Source organism: Strongylocentrotus purpuratus, unplaced genomic scaffold (assembly GCF_000002235.5).
Source record: "Strongylocentrotus purpuratus isolate Spur 01 unplaced genomic scaffold, Spur_5.0 spur5_scaffold_3, whole genome shotgun sequence".
NCBI classification, from domain to species: domain Eukaryota; kingdom Metazoa; phylum Echinodermata; class Echinoidea; order Camarodonta; family Strongylocentrotidae; genus Strongylocentrotus; species Strongylocentrotus purpuratus.
This window is the reverse complement of record NW_022145609.1, coordinates 9,599,269-9,620,073: the sequence shown is the minus strand read 5'-3', so window position 1 is coordinate 9,620,073 and position 20,805 is coordinate 9,599,269. Positions and strand designations below refer to the sequence as shown.

The 20,805-nt window shown below is 36.3% G+C and overlaps 1 protein-coding gene across 2 annotated transcripts in view; it reads right to left on the bottom strand.

Annotated features, from left to right (window-relative positions):
• Nucleotides 1–20,805, bottom strand: part of LOC100893276 (spermatogenesis-associated protein 1) — a 29,304-nt gene that overhangs the window by 3,260 nt on the left and 5,239 nt on the right. Inside the window, exons 4-12 of one of the 2 annotated variants that reach the window (XM_030996003.1) lie at nucleotides 17,179–17,232; nucleotides 15,861–16,035; nucleotides 11,496–11,652; nucleotides 10,053–10,809; nucleotides 9,417–9,480; nucleotides 7,707–7,832; nucleotides 4,505–4,561; nucleotides 1,725–1,897; nucleotides 261–359 (exon numbers count right to left, since the gene is read on the bottom strand). In XM_030996003.1, coding sequence (XP_030851863.1) covers nucleotides 261–359; nucleotides 1,725–1,897; nucleotides 4,505–4,561; nucleotides 7,707–7,832; nucleotides 9,417–9,480; nucleotides 10,053–10,809; nucleotides 11,496–11,652; nucleotides 15,861–16,035; nucleotides 17,179–17,232 — 1,662 coding nt within the window. The remainder of the gene's footprint in view (nucleotides 1–260; nucleotides 360–1,724; nucleotides 1,898–4,504; nucleotides 4,562–7,706; nucleotides 7,833–9,416; nucleotides 9,481–10,052; nucleotides 10,810–11,495; nucleotides 11,653–15,860; nucleotides 16,036–17,178; nucleotides 17,233–20,805) is intronic. The other variant, XM_030996004.1, reaches the window with a different exon arrangement.

Genomic DNA, 20,805 nt, shown 5'->3' with positions numbered 1-20,805 from the left:
TTTTGATGATTCCAGAACCTCGCAGTACACACCAATACTTATATCTTAGATGATCAACCTTTTCTGATCGATTCCACAACATTTCTTTCACAATGCAATCGCATGACCCGAACTGGTCTATACCTTTATCTGAATTTCATTTACTTTGAATAATCCTCTACAATAATTATAAATTAACGAAAAATCTCCATATTCTCCCTAGTTCTTCCTAATACCAACAACAGCAGCAGCAGCAACAACCAGATGATGGGTACACTAACTTTGATTTCTGAGGTGAGTTTCATCCTAGATTTGTCCACCTTTCTCTTGATTTCCTCCAGCTCATGCTGCATCTTCAAGATGTTGATCTTGTGGTCATTCTGAAAGAAAAAACAACGATGAAGGGTACATAAGACACTTGATGATTAATTTCTTCAGGTTGGTGTAATGTCACTGCGATTGCCTAAACTACAAGTCCTGGCAACTAGGGGGTGCTTCACAAAGACCCTAAGTAGGACTTAACTCTAAGTTGGATTTTATTATTATGGAGAGCCATTTGTAGCCTTAAAATTAAATATTTCCAAAAGCAAAAATTGAAGTATTTTCGACTTTTCATAAATTCCACATCAAGAACATAAAATTTCTTTGATAATAGAAAATAAGAATGATTTTAATCAACATGTTATGCCTTTTGAAATAACTTTTAAGAAACATTTTCAATGGTGCTAATTAACGGCTTTCAGTAATAGTTAAGTCCAACTTAGAGATAGCTTCAACTGAGGATCTTTGTGAAACACCACCCAGGCAGCCATTCTGTTTGCCTGTACAGTGTACAGATTTCACCGGGCTTGGATCTCACTGACACCATCACTGTCACAGGTACTATATGGATGTGCCATAGGACTAATTTAAAATATAAGAATCTTGGTCTTCCACCTGAGCCAATCTTAGTATGAGAGAATTGATATGGATATAAAGATATGGCATAACTTTTTTAAAAACATGATGTTCAATCATTTCACAGGTTGATATATGAAGATTGAGATTTTTGGGGTGGCGACTCTGCCATGGAACTCCTTTCACATTACTCTTCTACAGGTGTAAGATCACAATATCAATAAATGTAGAGTAATTCACACTGCAGTACAGTAAGAGAGAATTATTCAAAATTATGTTACCCACACTATATCATGTACAAAACATCTATTTTATTACCAGACTAACGCCTTGTTTAGATATGACGCGACAAAACCACAGCAAGTTTTTATAATGAGGTAATGTCACACTTCTATATCTTATAACACAGCTCAATGACCACGCGAAAGTCCTTCATTGCATGCAGTTACTATTTATTTACACGTTTAAAAAAGTGCTGCAATTTTTTTTTGCGGCTGTTTATCGCATCATATCTGAACAAGCCTTAACCACTTGACTGCGGACCGTATGTTCTCTCTCTCGCATGCCTGTGCGTACCTTGTACATGTACGTGCTTAGGGCATTGCACTTTCAAGACCGTAGCACTGCATAATGCCTAGCCCTACTGTGTAATTACCACTGCAATGACGTTATACAGGTCTTGAACAGTAGCTGGCGCTCTTTCAAAAAAAATCTGGCCTTTTTGTGTACAGTTTTTGAACAGTACAAAAATGATGTAGCACGGAGGTATGAACATGTGTTAAGCCAATAGCAGTTAAATGGTTAAAAGGTTGATTCCCCTTGGCAAGATTTTGTGAGATCTTTCACACCTTTTTGGAGGGTGGGCCCTTGACGGAGGCACCTTTCTTCTTGCCGCCCTCTATGTGGCTGAGTAGTTTACGATGCATCTGGTCCAGCTGGTTCCTCACACGACTGACTTGCTCTTCCATTGGTGCCGTCTTCTTCTTCTCGTCATAGTAGCGCTTCTTCCAGTAATCGCGAGCTACAGGAACAGTCAAGAAAAAATAAAGTTACTGATTAATTAATTTAGAGGGATCATTTCATTATCCTAAATACGAGCTCTTTTTTCCCCTAACCAATGCTTTTCCTTCCACTTATTAAGATATATAAAATTAGTTGTATTTGCAAGGCATCTGTCCCAAGATGTGACTTTAATAATAGTCAAAATCTATTCATCTCATATAAGTTCTCTTTTGGAGTATTCATCTCTCCTATAGTCTCCTATAGTCTCCTACATGTCAGTACAATGACATTGAGAAAGTCTAGAAACGTGTTTGTTATTATGAAGGACCATTTAAAGCTACCGGTAATTGGAATCTGGTATCTACACCTAACAATATCTATCTCTCTTGCGACTTAGATTAATTTTTCTTTTTAGGGTTTAACAGGCTATTACTACCAAAACTTGGCACTTCAAACAGAAGCCTCAAAAGCTTCCCTGATGTAATGTCATTCCCCTGATCATTTACTATATACTCCTTGATACTAAAACCCACATACACACAAGAAAAAATGTATGAAAAGATATCTTGGACTGTAATCATGCAACATGTGAGGGCTCACATGCCTACGGGTAATAGTGTGTTGTGAGCCCTGGCCCACACGTTGATCCCTCCCTTTTCCTCTTGTATTGTTTATGTATTGTATGATCTGTCAAAATGTATTTGTATTGTGCTTTTATGATTGGCCTAATAAATAATAATAATAATAATAATCATTCAAAATGAAATTTTTCTTATACTCCAAAATAGTCAATGTGTTTTCATAAACAAGGCACATCAAAACCATGTAAATTAGGCTACATGGATATCTCGAACATGAAAATAGTTGTAATACTATCAACTGGCAATGGGTACACAAATAGCACAAAGGCCCAGAAAATTATTGTAAGTTCAGACATGCTCGAATGTACAAACATACATAATTGGCATGAAAGAGATAAATAGGATAAAAACAGCAACAACAAAATATTTAATATCAGAAAATTATCAGAGAAAAACACACATCAAAGTTGGTATCCTAATTATTAATTCAAAATTAAAACATCAATCAAATTTTCAGCTACAAGTAGATCTCAAGTAGATCTCAAGTGTATATTCTACAAAATCTACATTTAAAGCACTTTCAAACTTTACACATTCATGTACTTGCAACTAGCAATTATTAGTATTGCATAAATTTTATATATACCAGAACACGAGTATGAATATCAATGATTTGATGCACATTTTATAGTTTATTTCAATTATGGCTGTGTGTGATTTCCATACGTACATCCTGTTTCCAGTGTTTTAACATCAATGTTATTAATTTGAAGAAAAATATCTGAGATGCAGAACCTCATTTCATCATAGGCCTACTGTTTTCACACTTTCTATTAAAAATAAGAAATAATTGTACACCACTACCGGTATACATAACTACAGATATGTAAGCAATATGCTGTCCAAATAGCTACTCTCATTACTTTGCCTATATAGAAGCGATCTAGCATTAATAAAATTATTATTATCAATTAGCTTGATTAGATGGTGAAAGGCTGTAATGAAATAGTTGATGAGTAAATTGATGCCTGGGTTACGCTTTTCTCTTTGTTGGCTCCAAATTCGATATCACTAATTAATCTCAATCCAACCGAATTTATTCTTCCTAGCTGCCCCAAGGCTCATGAAATGTACACAGCATCACAAACAATCGATAAGCCATTGTTTATTCAGGTTGCCATTGACGATTAGGTTATGTCTATATTGATAATAGAGATGCCTATATGGAGTTTGCTCTCTTGTCTCTCTCTCTCTCTCTCTCTCTCTCTCTCTACAAACTTTGCTTAAGTAAGTGACATTTCCGTACATGACATAACCTAATGATGGCAGGCAGCAATGACGGAAGTCATTACTGGTATGTGATAAATCTGTTCTTTTAATCATAAATTAGGATCAATGCCTATATTGACAAAGGAGCAGGGGTGTTAAGTTTGCTCTCTTGGTTCTCCCCTCCCCCTCTCTCTCTCTCTCTCTCTCTCTCTTTGTCTGTCTCCATATACTTTGCTGAAGTGACATTTCTGTACAATGTTGTACATCGCAACTGGTATCTCATAAAAATCAGTTGTATAATCCAATATTGAATTAGGGTGAAAATAGTGTTAGTTTTAAAGGAGTCAAGATTATGGATGAATTTGTGTATGTTGGTCCAATCATATTCCGAGGGCAGAATTCTTTGCATGCAGTTTTATGCTTCATTACTCAAAGAATCTAATAAAGTAGCTTTTTAATGTTTATCACTACCAGATCATTTCAAGTATAGATAATACATGCAAGTATTTAGAATGGGTTGCAATACTACAATTACTAAAAACAAATATTAAAAAAAAGAAAAGTTCTCACAGCAAAGACATGAATCAGTTTACATACGGTAAGTAGTTACACATTTTATTACTGTTAATAGAAGAAGTGGTATTACACTGGATCAAATCCAAAGTAGAAGGAAAGAAAATCAAATCTACAGCTACTATGAGACTTAATGTGAGAGGATGCAAGCAAAAGGTGAAGTGCATGAGCAAAATAAAGCAATTTCATTTCAGAAGACTTACGACGAGTGGCTAGGTCTGGAGTTACACTATTGGACCTTGGTCTGGATTCATTCAGCGCTAAAGGATAAATAGGCAGGAAATAGAGTGAAGCAGGTGCAGGACATTTGAAATAATTCTATAACTTGTGTTTATTCATATTGTACTTCGAAAAGAAGAAAAAGAAAGCAAAAATGAACTCAATTGCAAAAGCTGAATGGAGAAAAAATGCAGTGAAAATGATTTATAATTGACATTATCTATCAATTATAAGAGAAGTAAAATGCAGCTCTTCCTTACAATTTTTTGACTTCTCAAACCAGAGTAAAAAATTTGTGTTTGCTGTAAGAAATATTAGGTAAAATGAGTAAAACAAAGGAAAAAACAAATCACGGTACAATGATAATTATGAAATATTTTGAAAATACCTAATTTATAAGCCAGCACAAATGGATTCAACCCCAAAAGTAAACACTTTATTATGGTCCTACGTGGATATGTATTTAATGTACTCGATAACTCGATACACTTTGTATTTGTGTCTACGTCACCAGGTGACACTAAAAAATGTTTTTTTACTTCAGCCAGAGAAAAACATGGCTAGAACAAATAAAATAGAGAGAAAGAGAGGAAGAGAGAGAAAGAGAAACATTGTCGTAATTCAAAGAGTATAATACCAGATGGGGTGCTCTCCCCTTACCTTCCCAATAAAATGAAAATCAATTGATTTCACTTTCAGTTTAAATACTCTCAATAGCATCTCGAGTGAGAAAAATCTACAAGATCTCACAATAACCCAATTGGGCTGCATTCACGAAAAAATGTTTGTCACAATACCAACAAGATATATCATTCATGTTCCATCCCTTTCACGCCAAAGAATCTCCTCTAAGTCGTTAAAGAGCCAAGCAATTTACAAGGGGTAACCTTGTCAAATCTCAAAGTGTTTGTGCAGTCCAATCAATGTGGTCTAGACAAAGGAAAACGGTAGGCCACAGAATCAATAGGAGAGACACCTAACAATCGTCCAGGAGGTGTTTGTTTGGTGTTGTACATGGAAGGGGAGGAGAGGGAGATGGATGCCACCAGATGGTGGTTGAAAGTTGTGGGATTTGATCGTGCTCAGAGCCTCTTGAAAGGTTTTCGTTCACAAGTAATGACTGAAACAGGGAAAAAATACACGGGGCTCAGGGCAAATTTGCCCCTGAAATGCCAAAAAGAGCCCCCGAAAGTCATAAAAGAGCCCCCCAAAATTTGCATAGAGTTCAATGCAAAACAAATTAAAGAGTGTTATTTTTATGCAAGCAAGCTTGAAAAGTACCCCCCCCAAAAAAAAAAAAAAAAAACAAAACAAAACAAAAACAAATAAATAAATAAAAAAATGTAAATATTGTTTTTCCTGGACTGAAAGTTAATTTGTGTTCAGCTGAACCCAGAATTTAATTACAGAATGAACAAAAATGCATGAATCCTCACTAAAAATTGCTAACACAACATGACAATTAACTCTTCACAAAGTCATCTTTTAGGACTTCAATACATGGATTGGATTGATTGTTGAACACCATAAAAAGAATTAATTTTATTGCTGTATTGAAGATTTACTGGGCTGCTTTAGACAGCGTTGCGCACCGGATATAAAGAGGAGAGAGAGAATAAAGTAGGAGTGAAAGCTTGAGAGACAGAAATAGTAGCAATTTTTTCCCACACTCTAGCGTATATGATATGCCTTTCAAAAGCAGGTGTCAATATCTTCATGATTGATAAAAAACATATCATATTTATATCCTTCCTGTCAAAGCAACTCATAATTCTTTTTGCTCAGCCCACAGGGAGGCAGGAAGCCATCCCAATGATACCGGTAGGTGCAATACTTTGCGGTTGAGCGCATACACCTCCATCGTGTCTGCACCAATGCCTGATCAATAACAGCGCACAAAGACAGCAAGAAAGCTGCCGATTAATCAATAATGCAATTGAAAGGCACTTCCATTCAAGTCCCCGCAATTGCAAGAAGAGTGTTTTTCCGATGTTACAAGAGTAGTTGGTGAGGATAACACGATAGAACCCTGGCAAAAGTGTCAATTTTCACAGGAATATTCCAAAGAAAGATCACATACACGTTTTTTGTCACAATTTACCCAAAGGAAGCATTTCTAACACTATCCCAAAGAATATACTTAAAATAGCATAGCTAGCATACATGTACGTACACGTGGCAAAGAATTAATTCACAATTTAGACTAAAAAGCAAATGGTTTCCGCAGTATCAAACTACAAATCAATTATTCGCAGGGTGATAATGAACGTTGCTTATAACAGTGCAAAACAACTTTTCAGGATTGAAAAAGCATCCATCTATTGGCAGCAGGTGTGGTTCTATCAGTGCATTCTAAAGAATTGTCAAGACTATTTCTTCCCTTTTTTTCTTCCAATTAAACAGCGTTGCAGAGTGGGAGGCCATTGGCCACAGTTCAAAGTCAATAGGTCTGTTTTCATCAGCTCGAGATTGCCAAATAGTGGGATATTTGGCAATCTTGAGCTGATGAGGACAGGCCTGATAAGAAAGATCTCTCTTTTTCTCTCAAGAAGAAAGTTATGAAGGACACAAGATAGAAAGGATGTACGTCTTGGGCAGGTGCTAAAATGGTTGCTAAGTAAAGTGCGAGGCAAACTTCAAAGGATACAAACATTCAATCAACTCTAAAGCTTTTTGTGTATTTTTCACTTGTTGATTTTCACAGAAAAGTCTTGCTTTGAAAGAATGGACAAATACGGTCTACTTGCACTTTTTTCAGTGAGCAATTTACAGATCACCATATAGTACACTTTTACAAAAGAATGTTCATTGTTAATTTTTTAAATAGTGAATATTTTTGCAAGTATAAATTAAACCAAATTCACAAAATTGCACAATAGAAAAGTACCTTGGATTTTCCATTAAAATGCGTCAAAGTGTAGTTTTAGACTTGCTGCACATAAGATAAAAACAATTACCATTGCACAATAAATAAACAAAACACACCTAATAATGTTTACTGAGCTAAGCAGGGCTTAAATACATGTTTATGACCACTTTTTTTACCCATCAAATTTTTAAATAATTGATCATGATTTAATGATGATTAAATACATAGTTACACATTAAATACAAACTGGCTTCTAGTTCTACTAATATGATAAATTTTGAACAACTTTACAAAGATATTGGTTATAAAATACTCACATCTATTTCTCCTTTCATGAGTCTTTGTCTGAAGATCCTTGGCCCTTTTGATCAAGTTTTCTCTCTCTTTCTCTTTCTTCACTCTCTCTTGCCTTGCTACTTGAAGTTGTTGTAAAAGATCTGCCACTATAATGTAAAACAGAGAAATTAAAGTTTAATATTATTAACCCTAGCAATAGAAAAGAACAAATTATTAAGCACTTATATACACATGTACATGTATATAATTGCAACAATGTTGGCTGCATGATTCACATTTTCAAGTTTAAAAGTGGCCTTTTTTCTCATCAACATACCTTGTGTATTTAAAAGTGACACCAAAAAAAGTAATAACAAAATAAACATGGCAATGGAATACAGGACAGACAGACAATGTATGATTTCAAATAAATGGTCATCCACATCATTTCTGATTGTATGACAGAAATAGCCATGCTAGAAACAACACTAGGAAAAAATAAGTTGATGAAATAGCCACTCTATAATATTCATGCACCTCACACAAACGCAAGATTATGAATCGTATTCATCCAAGCTCTAATAAAGCAAAACAAACACGAGATGGCAAGCATGCATAATAAGCTAGTCGATACTGAAATTAATTCTATACCCGACTCCTCAGTAGAGGGAACTGTCAAATTAAGAGGAGTAAAATTTAAAATAAATGATTAACGATCACTGGCAATATCGACATAATATATCAAATGTAACTAATTTTTTTCTAAGAATGTAGCAATTCAAAAATTTAATCATCATTTTCATTAGCTTTACAATACATCCAAGGTTTTCAATTAGTGCTGGAAAAAAATGGTGTCAGTAATTCCTGTATGAATTAACCACCATCTAAACATCTAAAGATAATAATCTGGATTTATATAGCGCTTAATACAAGATATCTCCCTTGGCGCTTTACAGATATTATTATCCTTGTAATCGGATTCATTCATGCACAATTCGCACCATCTCCACTCCCTGGGGAGTATACCTACCATATGGTCACCGTGAGGGCTATGGCAATTACCAATACAAAGGCTTTTGTCATCCTATCAGGGCCCCATTTCACAAAACTTGTCATCAGTGAAAAATACAGTTTTTGTTATAAGCTAGTAAAATCCTTGATTCTGAGTGTTTATCAGCAGATTTGACACTGATTTTTGTCATTTGTCATTGAAAAAAGGCTTTGTGAAACGGGTCCCAAGTCCACATTTCTCTCCTGGGTATGGAGTGGCAAATTTAGATTATTGCCTTGTCCAAGGACATTATTGTATCTGAAAGCTAGCAATGAAAGAGAGATTCAATTTACAAATACTCAAGATGAATGACATAACCATGTGTGCTCTAGCTTCTACTCTTTGTTTAGAGGCCTCTACAAGTAGATGCTTGGAATTACTTTTTTAAAGGAAACTAGAATATGAAATATAATATTTAATTAAGACCCAGTAAGGAGAGCTCTTCCTCGTTATGATAGCTCTTGCAGAGTACATATATGATATATGACATCAAAAATCTCTACAACAGAACAGGGACTTGTTTCACAAAGCCTTCTTTCAATGACAAATGACAGAAATTAGTGACAAATATGCTGATAACCAATCAGAAGCAAGGATTTCAGTAGCTTATAACAAAAACTGTCATTTGTCACTGATGACAAGTTTTGTGAAACACCCCCAGTACTATTTCAAACCCAAATTTAAATTGCTTTGAACTTACTCTCTGGGTCTGTTTCATAGATGTCTTCCTCGTCTGTTATGCTGCTGTTTCTTATCTTCCCAATCTAAAAGAATAAGAAGAGGAACATAGAAATAGACTTCATTTCATATGGACCTAGACAATTACATATGTATATACATGTACATGTATGCACCAATTATACCCCTTTCAGATTAAAACAACATTGTAAAGCCTCAAGTTTTAGAGCATGTACATGTATGCTCTTTCTGTAATGATAAAAATATCCTTTACCTTTATATTTTTGATGTGTAGTACCAAAAAGAATATTTGCATAAATGTAGGCCTACCAAGGCTTTTCCACAAAAGCAGTTACACAGTCAAGCATTTGGTACTTACTAATCAACTTGTAATGCCCTCAGTTCCAGGAAAAGTCAATCGACAATCTACACAACAGCAATTTATACAAATTTATGCCGCGTCCCCAAGGCCAATGCTATATGAACAGCTACATGTATAACATGAATGTGGCATAAAGAGCAACTTTGTAATTTGTATAGAGAGCAACTGGATATTAATATTGATTGTCCAGGTGTCAAAGTGTCAAATTTGTTCACATTTATTGCCATGGCAACTACAGATATGACTAGTTAATAAAAGATTTAAAAGCATGTATACCTTTGCTTTCCTGTGAACCTCTGGCGTGAGATGCACCCTTTTCAAACCATCCTGTACGGCTTGCTGTGATGCCATCTCCATCTCGGTATCCTCCCTAGATCTATTCCTCCTGCTCCCAGGATGTCGGGGGTGCCCCGCCGTTTCTCCGCCTCCATCCTGCCTCCATGTCGACTGGGGTTCATAGTCCTCCAACTCGTCTTCCGCTCGCCTCCTCATCTGCTCATCGTTTAGGAAGTGCCCTCGGCCGTCCGGGGCTTGGTTAGTTTCCATGGCAATAGTCGCATCATTGTACTCCTCCTCCCCCTCACTCAAGGGCATTGAACTATCGAAAGCCGCTGCTCGTTCCCTCTCAGCGATACCCCGCTGTCTCTCCGCCTCTTTCTCCTTCATTTCTTCTTTCATCTTTTCTTCCTCCTTTTTTCTCTCCTCCATCTCCCTCTGCCTTTGTTTCTTGACCTCCTCCTGTCTTTTCTGCTCCAACTTTCTATCATGTTCTCTTCTCTCTTCCTCTCTCTGCCTCTCTACTTCTCTCCTCTCTTCTTCTCTTTGTCTCTCTACTTCTATTCTCTCTTCCTCTTCCCTTCTCTCTTCTTCTCTTTGCTGGATCTCTGCTTGTCTTTGCCTCTCTTCTTCTTTCTCTTTTTCTTGATATCTATCTGATTCGTCCCAGCTTCTTTCAGTTTGTTGGAATTGTCTATTTTGTGTTTGATCAGGATGGAGTTGGTTGTAGTATGGATCATCAGTATCAGATTTTCTTCTGAAATGTCAAAGCAAAAATCAAAATGAAAAAAATTGAAATCATGCACCCTTACCCGAGGTATACAGGTTGCAAAATAGACACGTACATGAGTCCATGTGTATTGTGTGTCAATACCTCATGTTCATAAAGTGTTTGTGTATTTGCTGAGATACCTTACCACTCTGGCTAACACATCTACACCAACCATTTAACATTTGCAAGAAGCAAATGTCTTTTAAACAGTGTGGAAAAAAAAATCATTTAAAGGCCCACTGCACTACTTGTAGCTACTGGCGCCCTCTATATAACAAACAATGCCAAATCGGTGACCATTGGTCCCCCATGATCCTCTTTTTCTTATGTTAACTGAGAGCTGAGTTGATGAGATAACCACCTGTCCAGTGACATTGCAGGGCGATTTAATCCCTCCTGTAAACTATGGCAGATAAGCTTTAAAGGTTTTTTTTTTCCCTCTCTTTAAACCTAACATACTTTATAATTATGTACAATTGTGATGTAGTTATTGCTTCATTGATATAGGACTTTCTCAGGTAACCATATTGAAGGGGAAAATATAGCCAATATGATAGAGAAGGAGAAAAACAGTGAAATTTGGGCAATTATATTTTTTAAAGCAAAAACAAAAAGTAACATGATTAGTTCATTATTTTAAATGATACTAATAAAAATGTTGCTAATTCTACCTTTCATAGTCTGGATCATCATCATCATCCGGTGTGGGTTCTGCTATGCCGGAGTCCTCGTTTGTGCTGTTGGTGTAAGCATCAGGGCGACCCGACCCGAGGGGGTCACCCTTGTACCCCTGCTGCTGCTGCTGCTGCTGCACCATGGGACTCTGACCTGGGGGTGGGGGGTCAGAGGTTGGCGTATCAGGGGGCGTGGCACTCAGGGGTGCAGGGAACGACACACTGTTAGGATCGTTATGAGACAGTCTACGAGAGCCAGACTGGTGAATGTTGTTGCGGAGGTGGTGGTGGTGGTGGAGGTTGTTAGTGTGGTGGTGGTGGAGACCGGTGGTTGCGGGTGCGGTGTCTTGAGCGACATCCTTCCCGGCGGGGGATGCATTATTAGTGGTGCGCTTGTTAGTGGGGCTTGCAACATCTGCAACAACTTGGTTAGTATCATCGTCTGAATTAGACTGGGTGTCAGATGGATCTGCCGGGTTAGAGGAAACGGGGTGGGATTTCTTAGTGTTCTTGAGGGTTGAATGTTGTGGGCGAGACCCACTTTGGGACTTGACTACAAGCACATCATATGTGTGATGAGCAATAAGGGGTAAAGGCTGAACTGTTTTGAAAGAAGCTGAGTTGTTAGCGGATGTGTTAGGATTGTCCATGCGTCTAGAGTCATAGTTACTATCATGAGGAACAGCTACAGGATGATTTTGATTAGAACGTTGAGCTGAATCAGCAGAACTGTTAGTCAGGTTTGGATTGTGTGTGGGATAAGGTTGTGGAGGGGGGTAGGGGTGGTGGTTGGAAGACGGGGGTAACCTTTGACCTGGGATGGAAGTAGAATGCATTGTGGGAGAGTCCCCTGCCACCAATGGAGGGTGAGTGTTGTGTTGTGACGGTACAATCATACCTGAGTGATACATAAAATTGCAACAAAATCGAAACAATATATAAAGCAACTGCATGCACAAGAAATAAAGGAAAGAAAAGTGTAATGCATGCAAATATAGCTGAACAAACAAAACAAATAAAAATCCATGCAATGAGACACATACAGAATTTTATTTCTGTTTTCTTTAAAATACAGATCAAACATTCTTTTCAAGAATTTTTTTGGCACTGTTTATAATGAGAACCCCCCCCCCCCCCCAAAAAAAAAATAAAATAAATTAATTAATTAATTAATTAAAAAAAATAATAATAATAATAAATAAACAGTCTTTTATTGTTTATTTTTGCATTCCTCTTTTTGGCAAGTAACAAATAAGTTGATTTCCAAAGATTTTCCCCCATTCCCACAGAAAAAAGACAAATAAATAACATTAGACAAAACACATATGAACATGACCATGTGTATAGATGCAAATTCCCATGCATGTAAGCAAGAAAATAATGTGAAAGTAATGTGAAATAATGGCCAACCACGCATGCAAGTCTGACAAAATACATGTATGTGCGAGCATGCAAGAGGACAAATCAAACAAAATAGGCAAACATTTTGTCAAATGGTCATCATTGAAAAAGAATCTCATCAAAATCGTGAACAATTATTAATTGCAATTATAATTTATAGATCTGAAGAAATGTGGCCCCCTTTTCCTCTTTGCGAAGAGAGATACAGAGAATGTATTGTTTCTTGGGAGCCAGAGGGGTGCTAACTGTGTTAAATATTAAGAGTTACATAATATGCTTTTGGCTCTAAAGAGATGACATATATCACTTAAAATTAGTTGAAAGTGTAATTTATGCATGCTTTTATTAGGACCCACCACCAATGGTACAAGCATACATTGTCTGCTGAGGGCTGGAATGATGTTACCTCTTTATTAACAAAATGTATATGAATGCATTGGCTCTCAGCGGATAATGTGGTTGAATTCACAAAAGAGGTTTAAAATCAAACCATGTCCTAAATCATGGTTTAATCCTCCCCTTATGGAGGTTTTAACAATGGGCTAAAAATACACAATCAACTTTTGTGAATTCAACCTTTTGATGATCAAAATTCATATTAAATGAAAGGTATGCAATGCATATTAAAATTGCAAATGAGTGTAGATTGCATAGTGGATGAACAGGTGTATTAATTGTCTTTTGATGACTGCTGCTTCGTGAAAAGTGTCATGAATGGTTGTGATATGTAATTCTGATCCACCAGTCTGCTCAACTGCATGCTCATAAACAAATCCTTTATCAATCAAAATCTTTTACTTTTCTCCCCTTCAATTGATTATTAAAGGCAAGCCTAAATTCTGGTATATAACAATCCAATGCATCTTAGCTGTATTCAGAGTGCAGAGATATATACTGAATAGAAATACAGTACGTTAATATAAATTCCTTTTATAATAGTGAAAAAGTGTTTTGGATGCTTTCTCTCTCTAAAGCAGGGCTCCCACTTAGGCGAGTTGGAGCCTCTAGTTGTGATAACGTGTTGAACATGATAACGTGTTGAACATGATATTCAAAAACAGGCTGGTTATATACTGGGAATGAAACACCAACAAAGTTAATGCAGGGCTCCCACTTAGCCGAGTTGGAGCCTCTAGTTGTGGCGAGCTGGCGCGAGCTGATGGCTTTATCATTAAAACATAATGATATCAAGAAATATGTTTTAAAGATAAAATGGCTTGCCATAAGCTCGCGCCAGCTCGCCACAACTAGAGGCTCCAACTCGGCTAAGTGGGAGCCCTGCATTACTTTGTTGGTGTTTCATTCCCAGTATATAACCAGCCTGTTTTTGAATATCATGTTCAACACGTTGCATTGTAGTATTAAAGGTCATGGTGTACAGATATAGTAACATGATTACATGTACCTACTATCATGTACACACTGTTTACTTAAACAGATAACATTTTCAGAACTTAATATCTACTTGAACTTTATCTCTATGACATGAATCATCACATGAATCAAACCACTTCAAATATTGATGTATATGTGCTAGCACTCTTTTCAAACACTTTTGTGAATATAGGTCTTACCAGTATTAGGACCAAACCATACGTGTAATTTCCTCACTTTTCAACCACAAGATAAAGAGAGAAATAAGAAATATAGTACCCTATTTATTGTAATAGTACTTGATGACAGTTTGGAAATTTTGAAAGTTTTTTTTTTCCAAAAAAAACTTTGAAAGGTATTTTTGAAAGATATGCTAGTAAATGTGATGTACACATTGTCAGAGCAGTCAGAAGTTTAATACATTTCATTACAGAACATGAATTTTGTTTAAGGCTGTGGACAAGAGACACCTATAGCTGTTGGAAAACATTACAATTACCACAGCAGGTTCAATTAAAGGAGGGACTCTGAATTGATAATTTTTAATTTAATGCCTATCTTAAAACACCTAGCTCCTATTACTAATTAATCCTTAGCTTGTTTCCTTACCGATATAAATACCTGAAGTCTGCACTGTCCTATCTAGAGGTAACCTGCCTAGTCTATCTGCCTTTATACTGAATGGTATCTCAATCACCCTACCCTGTTGTCTTTGAGAAGTTCTTGTGGACTCCTGGCCCATCTTTCCTCCTATTCTCCTACCACTGTATGTCTTCCTCATGGCTTTAACCTGTCCTCCACCTAAATCCTTCTCTAACCCTGTCTCTATTTTCCTAACCCTATCCTTCCTGTCCCTAATCGGTGCTAAAGTCTCTTTCGCTTTCTTCTGTGCTAGCTCGGATATCTTTGATCGTTTGGCTTCCTTGGACCAGGCTGCTTGGGCCTGTCTGAGTCTCTTTGTTCTCTCTAGTCCAGCCTTACACTGAGGTGCCTTGGTACCAGCTGTTTTCTTGTTCCCTAATACTGGTCTTGCGAATTCACCCTTCTTGGCTAATCTAGAGGTGGCTTTGTCGCCTCGAGCTAACTTTTTCTCTTTCGACTTTGCCATCTTTGTCTTGTCTGCACTACTCTTGTCCTGTGACTTTTCCTGACTGGTTTCTAAAACTATCTTGCTTTCTTTACCTAAGCCTGCTTGGAAAGAGAATCATATATATTGACTCTGAACACTTACTCCCCTCCCCCACTTCCACTCATCATTAAAAGTTTGATAATAAATCTTTCAGCATGCATCCAATGAAAGAATATCTCTGTAGCCAATTGATCTATTCGTTGTATTAAATGTGTTTTGATTTTAATGAAAGTTAATTAAGACTGAGAGTCAGCAGCTAGCTGAAATTCCACCCAAATATTAACTATTGTACATAGCACTCTCCAAAACGTAAACTTTCCTTTCTATTGGTAATTGCAGACTTCAAGTAAGTGACCGTGGATTCATCAATCCATAAAGTCGTCAAGCATTGAACCAATCAATTTATCATCAATCAATCAATCAATCAATCAATCAACACATCAATCTATCCAACTCACCATCAGATGATGGCGCCATTCTATCGTGATTGGCAACCTGGGGGAAATGGGTAGGGATGCCGTTGATCGGCTGAGTTGCGTTAGGTCGGGGTGAGTAGCCCGGGAAGGATTGGTACATCGGGACACTCATGCTGTCCCTTGAAGCCTCCAGGACCACTATCTCTGGAGCCCATGCCTACAAAAGGAAAGCATGGAGGAAATTCTCAAAAATTGTTTCATTTTCATATCAATGAACCGAAAATTCAATTGTGAGTATGGAAAATGTTAAATCATAAAAGAACAAGTGTATAATATCCCTTTTATGCACACTTTTTGAAAATTTTGAAAAAGATTGGGAGATACATTACATGTAGGTCTCAATTATCAAAAGCTTCAGTACACCTGGCAAGAGAGTGGCAACTACAGAATAATGTCTTGCCAAAGGACACTGATGTTGTGATGCGGTTTGCCCCAGATGTAAATGTATTTGGCCGGGTGTGCCGAAATGACACTGCTTTAACATACTAGTATACAGTGTACAGTATGTGCATCATACTTCTTTACAAAAATGGATTAAAGGTATCAACAAATTTAAAGAGTTACTATCAATCCAAGTTTCAAAACTTCCAAAACTTTGCATTACCTTTTATAATAGTTATTATCCTAAATTGATTGTGATTGAGAATAGTCTGAAAATGATCTTATACATACACGTACATGTCCATGACTCTCTAATCACTAAATAAACTTTGATCAATGATATGCTCTTTTGTTACTGGCACACAAAATAAACAAGACCAAAGAGCAATTCTGCTGTAAATATGTCTTTGTTTGCATGGAGCCAGAAGGGCGTTAATTCTTAGTTAAAGAGAAGGTTGAGTTCTGGGAAGAGGTGAAAAATAATTTGTGAGCGTTATCATTCTTATTATGCAAGTGTGGAAGAACATCAGATAAGACATGTTCCCTGAAAAGCATAGCTCTTCAAATGCCTTCATATTCTAAATATGTCATGTAACATTGTAAAACTCGGGGGTCGGATTTTTACGCCACGTGTTTGTGTAGTCCCATATACATCTTTCTGTGTACAGTGTTTGTAACTTTACCAAGACTTGGCCAAATTTCTTATCATTTTGATGATTCCAGAACCTTGCAATACACACAAATTCTTATATGCTAGATGATCTACCTTTTCTGGTCGATTCCACACCATTTCTTTCACAATGCAATCGCATGACTAGAACTCAACTTCATCTTTAAACTACATGAGTCAATACCTTTCTGGCACTATAACAAACTTCATGTCTCTATAAACTTTGTGTACATATCTATTTGAACTTACTGTAGGAGGCAGAAATGCCTTGCATTTCAGTTCCAGCTCTTGCCTTGGTTTGATCTACACATGCAGAGTGAAAAAATCAAGAGGAGAAAATTGAACATTTAAAAGAAATGAATGACAGTGTCATTATATTTGTTGGGTATAGGTTGAACATAAATTATGCGATGAATAGCATGCCTGATTATCAAAGTAAAACACAATAACCAAAAACATAAAAATTGTGTGCTGTATATAGGACCAAGCGTGTTCCTCAAACCTACAAATGTATGAGAAAGGCTTCTATTTCTTCAGCACTAGCAAAGTTAGAAATCAATTCCAGATTTTACTCCATAAAGATTTAGGGACAAATTACGATAAAATGTCTTAATTTGTATTTTACTTACAGAAAGTAATTACTATTGATGCTGTGTCAGCTTATAAAGTTTATAAACATGCAGTTTTGGATCATTAAACGATTACACGATGAGTGGCAATGAACTACATGCCTGTACTTATTTCATATTTACGAGTGAGCTATATATAGTGAATGCATTTCATAACTATACAACATTTCCACTTTCAAGGACAATTTGTGTCTGCATTTGTTGTCATAGCAACACTAATGGCATAAATATAAAGAGTGAATACCTTATCGATAATGTGCAATATATTTATTGCATATCACGCTATTAGCATTTACCTGTCAGTGGTTCATATCTCCCAACCCTTGATCAACATTAGTTTTTTATTACTGTGACACTTTGTAATCGATGTGCATGCATGCACTGCGTACAGTGTATTCAATATTGCGAAGGACAGGAGTTACTGTATTAGTAGCTTAAATGTTATAAATTTTGTATGAATAGCCATATCAACTGATTATGGTTTAATTAAATAGAGTGCTCATGGTTTGCTTATCTAACCTGGCATGCATGGAAACCTATACTAGATAGCCTCTGATTATTTTTTTCAGCTTGTTGTAAAATCTAATTTATCTGTACATTTTTTGATGAAATTTTAATGGTTTCTTAAAAGTAGCCCATGCAGAAATGGAAAGGTTTTGCTTTGTTTAACCAGACCTGACTCTGTGATATTTTAAATCTTGAAACACAAAACAAAACACAATTTTCAAGTTAGGGGAAACTCATAATCTATTCTACATGTATATGCATCAACTGACCTGGAAATTTGCTAAGATTTTGCATAACATGAACCTTAAAATAAAATTCATATTCTGTACAATTACATGTGTACATGCATCTACATGATTTTGTGTCCCTCTTTATTTATAATTTGCTATTACTCGCTTCCTTCCATTTATTAAAAGAAGCTCATAAATGACTTTGGTGAATTTAACTTCAACATCAAATGGCGGTTTCACATACATGCACTGGAATTGCTTAGGAGACGTACTGTACTGTACCGCTCTCTATAAACTTAATCTATGTTCTATCAAAATTGTTTCTTGACTAATCAATGCTTTTCAGAGTAACCTGCCTAGTCTGAAGGTAACACCCAGAAAATGCCATTGAAAGACCAGTCCTAATTGAAAAGAAATTAATTATCGTTGTGGTTTGACATTGTTTAGCCTTCGATCGTAAAGATGCCCAGAGCTAGGAAATTACATTTACAACAAATCAATGAACATGGCCACATTGTGGTCTCTATTTAATGATTAGCTGTTCCAATAAAAATTAACATCATTGACCAGTTACACTAGTGCAGACTTGTACTGTACATGTACATCCACAGGGCTATAGGGCTGTGCTTAAAGGCCCACTGCACTACTTGTAGCTACTTGCGCCCTCTATATAACAAACAATGCCTATAATCGGTGACCATAGGTCCCCCATGATCCTCTTTTTCTTATGTTAACTGAGAGCTGAGTTGATGAGATAACCACCTGTCCAGTGACCTTGCAGGGCAGTCTTATCCCTCCTATAAACTACGGCAGATAAGCTTTAAGTATTTTCATCAATTTATTTACTTAATAATTGAATTAATTTCCAGACAAAGTAAAAAGAAAAAATAAACATCTAAGAAATAAAGAAAGTAAGAAATACCCCTGACTAGCACCCAAGGATAGCCAAAAGGATTAAGTTATAATTCTTGTTAATTGTTCAGGCTCTCATCATTAGTCAGTGGTTTACAAATATACTGTAACATGTACATAAATACAAAAATACAATCTCAATTTCCACTATATACTGAAGACTGACTTGAAGCAATAAGACAAGCAATTCACGGAGAGCATCTGTGCCTAACAGAAAAGAATGGCGAAATAGAGGGTGTGGTATCAAAGGAAAACAAAAGTAATTGTACGGTATACATGTACTAATTAGGTGCCATTTTGGAGCTCTTGATGATTAATTGTATGTAACACATCATTAACACTAAACTGTATCCCTTAGATCAGTATACAGACTTCACCTTAACCCCTTAGCAACCGACTGTTAGCACCAGTGTGTGAGTATAATAATAGCCCAGGAGTTACAACCAGTGGATTGTTCTTCCCTAAATGACTGGGTTCTTACAATAGAGACACAATAGGAAAGCAAACTTAGGCCACTAGAGCGCATCGGGCACTGAAGAGTTTCTTGTTTTCAAAAGAAGCCTTTCAAAGGCCACTTGCTGCTGATGCGCCCTTTCAGGGGGTAATTCTATGAATGGGCCCACACAGTGATATGTTGAAAGGCCGTTCTAAAGGAAGAAGAGCTTAAGTTATAAATGGAATAAGCGTGGCCATCTACAAGTATGTAAATAAGAGCTATTGGATAACTGGAGATGAAGAGTGACAGTGTACATGTGGATTTAAAAGCTGTTAAAAGCAGGTTCTCTTTTCAGAGTAAACATTGACTAACTTTTCAAAGTAAGCATGGAAAGAAAGAATTAAAAGTAAATATCTAGTGTATTCCAATCCACGTACATGCTACATGGATGAACTGTTGCTATGGGGTACTTAAAAAAAAAAAATTCAATATCTTAAATTTAAAAAAAACGTGTTCATTAAAATTATTTGTGATTAAGAGGAAAATTGTGTGAACCGGTATCTATCAATTATAGTTTGCAAACTTTGCACTAACATACATATTACAAGAAAAAAGTAAAGATTATATGTACATAAAAGCATAATTTCTATATCTTTAAATCTAAATAAATAATCTACAAAGCAACTCAGACAAGGAAAGTATCTTGCCAATAAACACATTTAGATGAACTGCAGTGTACATGTATGAACATTTATCAATTAATCAGCTGACTACTAAATTATATAACTCCCCTGAGATTAATATAGAAACCATATGGTTCCAAAAGGGCAAAGGGTTAATATATCAACAAGTCTTGTACATATGCACCAAAGTATATTTCAATTTTTAAAAAATCAAACATTTGCAAACACTTTAAAAGTACTCTGAATGATTGGAATATATTTTTAGCCAGGGAATGTTTAAAACTACTGTACCAACATTTACTAAATGAACTTCTTCATTGTTAAATCAACAGTAGGTCTACCACTGCATTTTACATCGAGATGAATTTCATATTTAACCAATTTACTGCTCCAATAGAACCATACAATATCTCCTCCCATGACAATCAACAAATATCAATCTTATCGATCTACAATGCACAGACAGCGCAGCCCACTCT